At 45.4% G+C, this 10,979-nt stretch overlaps 1 protein-coding gene across 1 annotated transcript; it reads left to right on the top strand.

Moving 5' to 3' along the window:
* Positions 1-160: 160 nt before the first annotated feature.
* fdx2 (ferredoxin 1-like) lies at positions 161-9,661 on the top strand. Its single transcript, NM_001126738.1, is given in 6 exon segments — positions 161-212; positions 2,974-3,236; positions 6,360-6,411; positions 7,749-7,855; positions 8,745-8,832; positions 8,921-9,661. Coding segments are annotated over 5 exon segments (582 nt in total). The 5' UTR covers positions 161-212; positions 2,974-3,058; the 3' UTR covers positions 9,078-9,661.
* Positions 9,662-10,979: the final 1,318 nt, after the last annotated feature.

Raw genomic sequence — 10,979 nt, 5'->3', positions numbered from 1 at the left:
AGGACCAGCAGGGCTAACCAATGGCAGGGCTGAAGCGGTAGGACCAGCCGAGCGCCGACCATAGAGGAAGTGGTGTTGGGAAGGATTGTCTGCCTCTCGATGGCTGAGACCTGAGGGAGGTGGGGTTGTGGGGACCAGGGTGGAGGGAAAGAGAGATTCCATTTTGGAGGGGGCAAAGGAGGTGACCGGAAGTGGGAGCGTAGGGTTGCTAGGTGCGTATGTTTGAAAATGTCCTTCCCCTCGGGTAATGTGAGGCCCTGCCTTCCGGGATGCTAATATACTTATGCACATATTTATATAACTGCTGTTACTGCCTGAGCCGACTGTCTGTCCCAGAACTCTCTTACCCCTGCAACTGTCTGTCCCAGAACTCTCTTACCCCTGCAACTGTCTGTCCCAGAACTCTCTTACCCCTGCAACTGTCTGTCCCAGAACTCTCTTACCCCTGCAACTGTCTGTCCCAGAACTCCCTTACCCCTGTAACTGTCTGTCCCAGAACTCCCTTACCCCTGCAACTGTCTGTCCCAGAACTCTCTTACCCCTGCAACTGTCTGTCCCAGAACTCTCTTACCCCTGCAACTGTCTGTCCCAGAACTCTCTTATCCCTGCAACTGTCTGTCCCCCCTTCCCAGAACTCTCTTACCCCTGCAACTGTCTGTCCCAGAACTCTCTTACCCCTGCAACTGTCTGTCCCAGAACTCTCTTACCCCTGCAACTGTCTGTCCCAGAACTCTCTTACCCCTGCAACTGTCTGTCCCAGAACTCTCTTACCCCTGCAACTGTCTGTCCCAGAACTCTCTTACCCCTGCAACTGTCTGTCCCAGAACTCTCTTACCCCTGCAACTGTCTGTCCCAGAACTCTCTTACCCCTGCAACTGTCTGTCCCAGAACTCTCTTACCCCTGCAACTGTCTGTCCCAGAACTCTCTTACCCCTGCAACTGTCTGTCCCAGAACTCTCTTACCCCTGCAACTGTCTGTCCCAGAACTCTCTTACCCCTGCAACTGTCTGTCCCAGAACTCTCTTACCCCTGCAACTGTCTGTCCCAGAACTCTCTACCCCTGCAACTGTCCTGTCCCAGAACTCTCTTACCCCTGCAACTGTCTGTCCCAGAACTCCCTTACCCCTGCAACTGTCTGTCTGTCCAGAACTCCCTTACCCCTGCAACTGTCTGTCCCAGAACTCCCTTACCCCTGCAACTGTCTGTCTGTCCCAGAACTCTCTTACCCCTGCAACTGTCTGTCCCAGAACTCTCTTACCCCTGCAACTGTCTGTCCCAGAACACTCTTACCCCTGCAACTGTCTGTCCCAGAACTCTCTTACCCCTGCAACTGTCTGTCCCAGAACTCTCTTACCCCTGCAACTGTCTGTCCCAGAACTCTCTTACCCCTGCAACTGTCTGTCCCAGAACACTCTTACCCCTGCAACTGTCTGTCCCAGAACACTCTTACCCCTGCAACTGTCTGTCCCAGAACTCTCTTACCCTTGCAACTGTCTGTCCCAGAACACTCTTACCCCTGCAACTGTCTGTCCCAGAACTCTCTTACCCCTGCAACTGTCTGTCCCAGAACTCTCTTACCACTGCAACTGTCTGTCCCAGAACTCTCTTACCCCTGCAACTGTCTGTCCCAGAACTCTCTTACCCCTGCAACTGTCTGTCCCAGAACTCTCTTACCCCTGCAACTGTCTGTCCCAGAACTCTCTTACCCCTGCAACTGTCCTGTCCCAGAACTCTCTTACCCTGCAACTCTCTGTCCCAGAACTCTCTTACCCCTGCAACTGTCTGTCCCAGAACTCTCTTACCCCTGCAACTGTCTGTCCCAGAACTCTCTTACCCCTGCAACTGTCTGTCCCAGAACTCTCTTACCCCTGCAACTGTCTGTCTGTCCCAGAACTCTCTTACCCCTGCAACTGTCTGTCCCAGAACTCTCTTACCCCTGCAACTCTCTGTCCCAGAACTCTCTTACCCCTGCAACTCTCTGTCCCAGAACTCTTTACCCCTGCAACTGTCTGTCCCAGAAGGTTCTTGTCCCTGCAACTGTCTATTCCCAGAACTCTCTTACCTCTGCAATTGTCTGTATCCAAAACTCTCTTACCCCTGCAACTGATCTTACCCCTGTAAATGTGTCTCCCCCAGAACTGGCTTGTTCCAAGAACACTCTCTCCTGCATAATTGTTTCTGTTTTCAGAACCGAGAGTCTTCTGTCCCTGCAATCGTGTTCTTAGAGCTGACTCTCTAACATTATCACAGTGTTATACATGTTGTAGCAAAGGAATGTATCCATTGCCAAATGATAGAACCCCTTAAATATTATTCGTAACATCAAAAAATATAAACCAGCAACATGGTAAAGAGCAACACCTCAGCCCTGGGGAGAAGAACACTGACCAATGAATGTTGAGAATGAAAGAGCTGCTGTGGGTATGCCCAGGGTCGGACTGGGGGGTGCAGGTCAGACTGGGGGGTGCAGGGCCCACCGGGGCTGCCTTCCCAGGGGCCCTGCAGGTGCCTCCGCCCGCTGCGTCCCCCAATCCCACTCCCCCCCTCACTAAAAGTCCCCCACCCGAAGTCCTCCCCTGAGTGCTCAGAAATTTAAGGCGTCAGGGGACGAACAGTCGGGCAGAGGGAGCGCCGCCAGGGCCCACTGGGATTTGTACCGGCGGCCCAGTCCGACCCTGGGTATGCCTAATGTTTGGCAAAAACAATCAATAGGGCACTCCTTCAGAAAATTTAACACAAACCCAACACATTTTAGTCCTGTTGTATGTGTCCCTGACAAAGGCCCCTGAGGGCTGAAACGCGTTGGGTTTGTGTTATTGATTGTTTCCTCAGGTGGTCTCCTATAGTGAGCACCCTCTTTTGGTTTTCCTTTTTGGTGTGCCATCCTAAACCCTGTGTTTTGTAATGTTTGGCAAACGCTGATAGGATATGATTGGGCAACCTGTGCATTGACTGATTTGTCTCTCTTCCTAGGTGCATCCGATCACATAAGAACTGACTTGACTTGTAAGTCCCAGAGGGGGATTCTCAGAGGCAGCCTTGGATCCTGCGCAGGGGGATGGCTGTCTCTCTCCTAAAGAGAGGAGTCAGGGCATCTCTAATGATTGGCAGGTTTGACCCCAGGGTTGTGTTATATCCCAAGCCGGGGCAGAGCCTTGGAAGGCTTAGTCAGGCAACACCAGAGAAGCTGGTGACATCAAATGAAGAGGAGGGAAGTAGGTCAGTCCCAACCCCAGGTGAGAATGCAGGGCACAGCAGTATAAATAATGCAGTATCTTACTAACTTAATCCAGCTAAAGGGGAAGTTAAACTTCAAATTTGCTTGTAGTGTGTTATAGATTGACTTAAGGTGCCCATACACTATAAAATCCGCTCGCTTGGCGATGTCGCCAAGCGAGCGGATCTTCACCCGATATCCCCACCTACGGGTGGGCGATATCGGGTAGCAAGGGACTTGAAAAAAAAATAATCCGATCGTTTGGCCCTGGGGCCAAACGATCGGATTACATTTGAGCTTATGGGGCAGTCGGTTCGGGGACCGCATCAACGAGCCAATGCGGTCCCTGATCCGACCGGATTTTCTAACCTGCCCGATCAATTTCAGGCCAGATATCGGTCGGCCAGGCAGCTCTGTTCTGCCCATACACAGGCCGATTAGCTGCCGAATCTGTCCAAGGGACCAATATCGGCAGCTATAGTCGGCCCGTGTATGGGCACCTTTAGTCTTTGCAGCATTTAATGATTAGCATTCTTTATCTGAAATACTGTCTGATAGCCAGGGTCAACTTTGGAAATGTGTATGCAGACTTTGTTTTCATTGTTACTTTTGTTTTTCTTACCTTTCTGTAAAGGCAATTTCTATTCATCTTCCATGCTGACATCCACACCACGGCCTGGTTGCTACGGTAACTAGGACCCTAGTAATCAGAACCATAGCAATTCTGTAGTTCTGTAAAACAAATTATTATAAAAACAAATTATTTAAACAATAAAAAAAGATGCAGGCCACAAGCCAGACTCTAATCCATTTAACAGGACCGCTGATTACAATGCGTATCACATAGAGCAGGGGTGGCCAAGACATCGATCGTGGCCCACCAGTCAATCCCCCGTGGATTTCTGGTGGACGGCGATGAAGCCGGGGATGCGGAAGTGTTGAGTGAATGCGTACGTATGCATTCAAACCGCACTTCCGCATTCCCGGTCATCGGTCGATCGCCGGTGAAAAAAGTCTGCACACCCCTGACATAGAGCAATAGGAAACAGATAAGGGCAAAGCCTGGCAGTGATGATGTAAGCATAAAGGAAGTTGTCAGTGTGTCAGGTTCAAAATAGGCCCCTCCCATCCCAAGCACTAACAGTAATGCTGCACTGAGTCCTCTATCAAAAGAAACCCAAGATTTCTTGTCTATTTTCTTGTAAACATGTTGTTTCAGTGTCTGACTTCCTCTCTCAGAAACAGCCTTAATTCCCGGGGCCAGAGTCTGCACAGTTCTCTCCTCTCCCCGCCCACGAGAATGCTAAGAACTCCTCCCCCTCTCCCTTAAGAGTGTTTGATCTGAGCTATAACATTTAGACTGCAGGCAGGAAGCTACTTAAAATGGCAGCTGCTATCTTAAGCAAATGGAGAAAGCTTCTAGGGCTGTTACTCAGGTATGGTAATGCTTTCTGCAGAATAAATATATTGGTCTAGGTGGCACTAATGTGGCGAATCTATTGGCAGTAAAATGCCAATACGACTTTCCTTCTCCTTTAACAGGTAGAAAAAGTAGCTTTTACAACAGCTTTTACTATTTTTTTATGGAAAATTGATTTTCTAACATGCTAAGAGCATTGTTGGTGGAAACTTAGTGTTCATCAGCAGCCAAGGTATAAAGACAGGTCAGCACTGTATTGTGTTACACATCTCATTGGTATCCTTTGTATTGAGTGTCACCATGATAAAATACGAGTAAACTTAAAGCCACTGTGTATGCACCCAGCTAGGGGTCTCCCTGTGTCCCTGGGTGCCATCTCCCTTCAGCTGCACATTATTTAGCTGAATATTTGGCTTTATTCATTCATGGGGAAGCTGCCTATAGTTTGTATTTGAATCTGTACCAGACCTATGTGCTGAGACGGGCTTTATTCTCATTTTTGTTAGGCAGTAGTTGCCCTTTAAATAGGTTGTTCACCTCTGTGTTAACTTTTATGTATAAGGTAAGTAATATTCTAAGATAATTTGCAATTGGTCTTCATTTATTATTATTTGTGTTTTGGAATTTTAGCAGATATCTGGTTGTTAGGGTTCAAATTTCCTTAGCAACCAGGGAGTGGTTTGAATGAGAGACTGGTATATGAATAGAAGTGAACCTAAATAGAAAGATAAGTAATACAAAATAGCAATGAAATTGTAGCCTCACGGAGCAATAGTTTATTGGCTACCGGGGTCATTTGAGAGTCAGAAGAAGACAAATCGTACAAAAAACTGTACAAAATAAATAATGAAACCCAATAGGGCTGTTCTGCCCCCAATAAGGGGTAATTATATCTTAGTTGGGATCAAGTACAGGTACTGTTTTATTATTACAGAGAAAAGGGAATCATTTAACCATTAAATAAACCCAATAGGGCTGTTCTGCCCCCAATAAGGGGTAATTATATCTTAGTTGGGATCAAGTACAGGTACTGTTTTATTATTACAGAGAAAAGGGAATCATTTAACCATGAAATAAACCCAATAGGGCTGTTCTGCCCCCAATAAGGGGTAATTATATCTTAGTTGGGATCAAGTACAGGTACTGTTTTATTATTACAGAGAAAAGGGAATCATTTAACCATGAAATAAACCCAATAGGGCTGTTCTGCCCCAATAAGGGGTAATTATATCTTAGTTGGGATCAAGTACAGGTACTGTTTTATTATTACAGAGAAAAGGGAATCATTTAACCATGAAATAAACCCAATAGGGCTGTTCTGCCCCCAATAAGGGGTAATTATATCTTAGTTGGGATCAAGTACAGGTACTGTTTTATTATTACAGAGAAAAGGGAATCATTTAACCATGAAATAAACCCAATAGGGCTGTTCTGCCCCAATAAGGGGTAATTATATCTTAGTTGGGATCAAGTACAGGTACTGTTTTATTATTACAGAGAAAAGGGAATCATTTAACCATGAAATAAACCCAATAGGGCTGTTCTGCCCCAATAAGGGGTAATTATATCTTAGTTGGGATCAAGTACAAGGTATACGCTGCACAGCAGGACATTCCTGTAATTTAGTGTTTATTTCCCATAACTCATTAATAATTAGTTCACTAAAAGTTGTATATGTATCTTTTCTCATATTCTGCTATAACCATACTCTTTCTAATTAAGCTGGCACAGAGTCAGATGCTGAAAATCAAAGGTCCGAGCTGTCTGAAGAAACGTAAGTTCTGATCCAATCATAAGTATTTTTACTAGGATTGTATGCCCTCTAGGTACACCTTATTTCCCTTATAAACTACAAGTTTGTAGTTGTTATATTGCTATCTTTACTGTGTGTCCAGAACATTCCTTCTCTTTATATTTGTATTTATACATATGGGTAGGAGGTGCCATAGTGTTTCCCTTAGACAGTACAGTATGGGGGTACAGCTTATTGTGTGCCCAGAACATTCCTTCTCTGTATATTTGTATTTATACATGTGGGTAGGAGGTGCCATAGTGTTTCCCTTAGACAGTACAGTATGGGGGTACAGCTTATTGTGTGCCCAGAACATTCCTTCTCTGTATATTTGTATTTATACATATGGGTAGGGGGTGCCATAGTGTTTCCCTTAGACAGTACAGTATGGGGGTACAGCTTATTGTGTGCCCAGAACATTCCTTCTCTGTATATTTGTATTTATACATATGGGTAGGAGGTGCCATAGTGTTTCCCTTAGACAGTACAGTATGGGGGTACAGCTTATTGTGTGCCCAGAACATTCCTTCTCTGTATATTTGTATTTATACATATGGGTAGGAGGTGCCATAGTGTTTCCCTCAGACAGTACAGTATGGGGGTACAGCTTATTGTGTGCCCAGAACATTCCTTCTCTGTATATTTGTATTTATACATATGGGTAGGAGGTGCCATAGTGTTTCCCTTAGACAGTACAGTATGGGGGTACAGCTTATTGTGTGCCCAGAACATTCCTTCTCTGTATATTTGTATTTATACATGTGGGTAGGAGGTGCCATAGTGTTTCCCTTAGACAGTACAGTATGGGGGTACAGCTTATTGTGTGCCCAGAACATTCCTTCTCTGTATATTTGTATTTATACATATGGGTAGGGGGTGCCATAGTGTTTCCCTCAGACAGTACAGTATGGGGGTACAGCTTATTGTGTGCCCAGAACATTCCTTCTCTGTATATTTGTATTTATACATATGGGTAGGAGGTGCCATAGTGTTTCCCTTAGACAGTACAGTATGGGGGTACAGCTTATTGTGTGCCCAGAACATTCCTTCTCTGTATATTTGTATTTATACATATGGGTAGGAGGTGCCATAGTGTTTCCCTCAGACAGTACAGTATGGGGGTACAGCTTATTGTGTGCCCAGAACATTCCTTCTCTGTATATTTGTATTTATACATATGGGTAGGAGGTGCCATAGTGTTTCCCTTAGACAGTACAGTATGAGGGTGTAGATTACTGAGTGCCCAGAACATTCTCTGCATATTTGTACATTTGAGTGGGCACTGCCATAGTTAAACCAAAGCTTTTCTCTCTCCCCAGGGTAGATGTTGTGTTTGTGGACAGATCTGGGCAGCGTGTCCCTGTGAAAGGGAAAGTAGGTGAGAGCGTGCTGTGCCTTGCCCATAAGTGCAACATTGACCTGGAAGGTATGTATGTGTATAACTGGGCTGTGTAACCCCTATGCATGGAACTGTATAAATGGAGCCAGCCCAGTGTATAACATATAATAAGATCCCCTGGAGCCCTTGGTGGTCTTGAAGCCAAGCCAAATGTTTTACTCATGATGAGGTACAGGGGAACGGGGGGCTTATTATAATGCATGTGTGGCGCCATTCAGGAGGGGGAAGGGAAGCCTCCGTGTGGAATTGAAGTAGAATAAAGGGCAATTAGTAATTTTTTTTTTTTTTTTTTTTTTTTACATATTTTCTTCTCAAGCTCTAGAGCAACTTATCAACCCAGGAGAATTTTTTTAAAACAAAATGTAAGATTAATAGCAGAGGCTCTGCAAAAACCTTAAATATTAGTAAGTGACTAAGTGTATGGCAGGGAGTTACATGATAAGGCTAAAGGGAGGAGAGCCCGGGTTGGAGTGCTGTGTTTTTTGTTCATTAATAGCAGAGGGCCTGAAAAGATGGTTACGTATTATGGTGAAGACACACAGAGCTACTAGTTGCAGCTACTTGTCACGGCTACTAAAATAGACAATGCCGATCATTTACTGATAATTGTCTCTATGCGTATTGTCTATGGCAGACCGAATTAGCCTACATTCCCCCAATATCGCCCACCCGTAGGTCGCCAAGGTGTATGGCCATCTGAAGGGACCGATATCGGCAGCTAGAATTGGCCTGTGTTTGGCCACCTGTACTCATAGGAGGCCAGTCAAATCTAATTGCTGATTGGTTGCTATGGGCAACATTACAGGTGTTGTTTGTCTCCATTGTTAATAAATACACCCCTCAACGTGTAACCGTTACGTGAGGGTAGGGTTAAACCGTATGCAAGAGTTATAACTGGGTTTGTTCTCCCCTTTAGGCGCCTGTGAATCCTCCCTGGCCTGCTCCACGTGCCACGTTTACGTGAATACTGAGTTTTTCGATAAACTTCCAGAGCCCGATGAAAGGTGAGAGCATCATTGTTGCTATATATTTATATGGCTGGGAATTCTTTTACTGCAAAGTGGAGCTGATGGTGTGCTCCTCTTGCCCCAGGGAGGATGATATGCTGGACATGGCACCGTTGCTTCAGGAGAACTCCCGGCTCGGCTGCCAGATCATTCTCACCGAAGAACTGAACGGAGCCGAATTCACTCTCCCCAAAATTACCAGAAACTTTTATGTAGATGGTCACGTCCCAAAACCCCACTGAGGAGAATTCGGCTGCGCTGATTCTGAGGGCCACACCAAAGACTGGCTGGGAAGAACCACGAGACAATCCGGGCCACAGAGCTTAAGGGCATATGGAAATACATTTTTAAGGAAGGGGTGACAGCTGGAGAGAAGTCTATATTTATATGGGGCTTTCTTTTTAAAGTGCTGCATCTCTGGCCGAGGGCCCTTTAGCACCCAAATCAGTAGAACGTTCCACATGGTAGAACCCAGCCGCTGTCTGCACAACATAAAGAAGCCATTGCTGCGGGCCACTGTTACATGTACATAGTGTTGGGGTTGAAAGAAGCTGCTTTGTTTCCATTACTGCTTCTAGTTCCTTAAGAGGTGTAATTGGATGTATTCTGATACAGAACCTTATTATGTGGGCTTCTGGCCAATAGCCTGCTGGCTTGTTCTCCATATCACAAATCTGTATCATTGGACATATCCGTTGCTTTGTGATTTTTGGTAGTTCTGCAGCTTTGGTTTCATTGCTTTTCCTATGGAAAGAGAAGGTGATTCCACGATGTGTTGTAAGTCAAGATAATGATTTAGTTGCAATAAAACAATTTACAACCATTAGCCTATTGTTTCGCCCTATGGTGTCTCTTTATATAGCTTATTTGCTGCATATTCAATCGAAGGGACTAATAACTCCATTAATACAAATTATTCATTTAAAATTACTTATTATTGGTTTTCTACATTGTAATGTCTTGGTGTTACTAGTCAGAAAGGCTTCCACTCATAGTGTCTGTGGCAAGCTGTTCAACATGGTGGCATTCTTGCCATAAGTCGTTAGCTGTTATTTGCTCTTCATAGCGGTAGAACATGCATGGAATACGAGCCTTCATACATAGCTATTAGCAACTTATTGTGCAAAACCCATCAGTTAATAGAGCTTCTCCAGCAGAATCCTGCATTGTAATCTGTTTTTCCCATGGGGCTAGCCATATTCTTCATTTCCCAGGGTGCCACAGCCATGTGACCTGTGCTCTGATAAACTTCAGTCTCACTTTACTGCTACGCTGCAAGTTGGAGTGATATCCCCCCCCCCTCGCCGATCAGCAGAACAATGGGAAGGGAGCAAGATAGCAGCTCCCAGTAGGTATCAGAATAGCACTCAATAGTAAGAAATCCAAGTCCGGCTTGGGACTACTCCAGTTACATGGGAGTAGGAGAAACAATAGGTTAGCTGAAAGCAGTTCTAATGTGTAGTGCTGGCTCCTTATGAAAGCTCAGACTCAGGCACACTTTACTGCTGCGCTGCAAGTTGGAGTGATATCCCCCCCTCACTCCCAGCAGCCAATCAGCAGAACAATGGGAAGGGAGCAAGATCGCAGCTCCCAGTAGGTATCAGAATAGCACTCAATAGTAAGAAATCCAAGTCCGGCTTGGGACTCCTCCAGTTACATGGGAGTAGGAGAAACAATAGGTTAGCTGAAAGCAGTTCTAATGTGTAGTGCTGGCTCCTTCTGAAAGCTCAGACTCAGGCACACTTTACTGCTGCGCTGCAAGTTGGAGTGATATCTCCCCCCCTCCCAGCAGCCGATCAGCAGAACAATGGGAAGGGAGCAAGATAGCAGCTCTCAGTAGGTATCAGAATAGCACTCAATAGTAAGAAATCCAAGTCCGGCTTGGGACTCCTCCAGTTACATGGGAGTAGGAGAAACAATAGGTTAGCTGAAAGCAGTTCTAATGTGTAGCGCTGGCTGAAAGCTCAGACTCAGGCACAAGGCACTGAGATGGCGCCTACACACCAATATTACAGCTACAAATACATTTGTTGGTTCAAGAATAAAAGGTTAAATGGCAGAGGGAATTATTTGCTGTGTAACAGTGTCATTTAGAAAAAAAAAATCACAACAGTATCCCTTTGGTGGAACAGGCTGTAGGGAAT

This window comes from Xenopus tropicalis, chromosome 1 (assembly GCF_000004195.4).
Source record: "Xenopus tropicalis strain Nigerian chromosome 1, UCB_Xtro_10.0, whole genome shotgun sequence".
NCBI classification, from domain to species: Eukaryota; Metazoa; Chordata; class Amphibia; order Anura; family Pipidae; genus Xenopus; species Xenopus tropicalis.
This window is presented reverse-complemented; position numbering and strand designations above follow the sequence as displayed.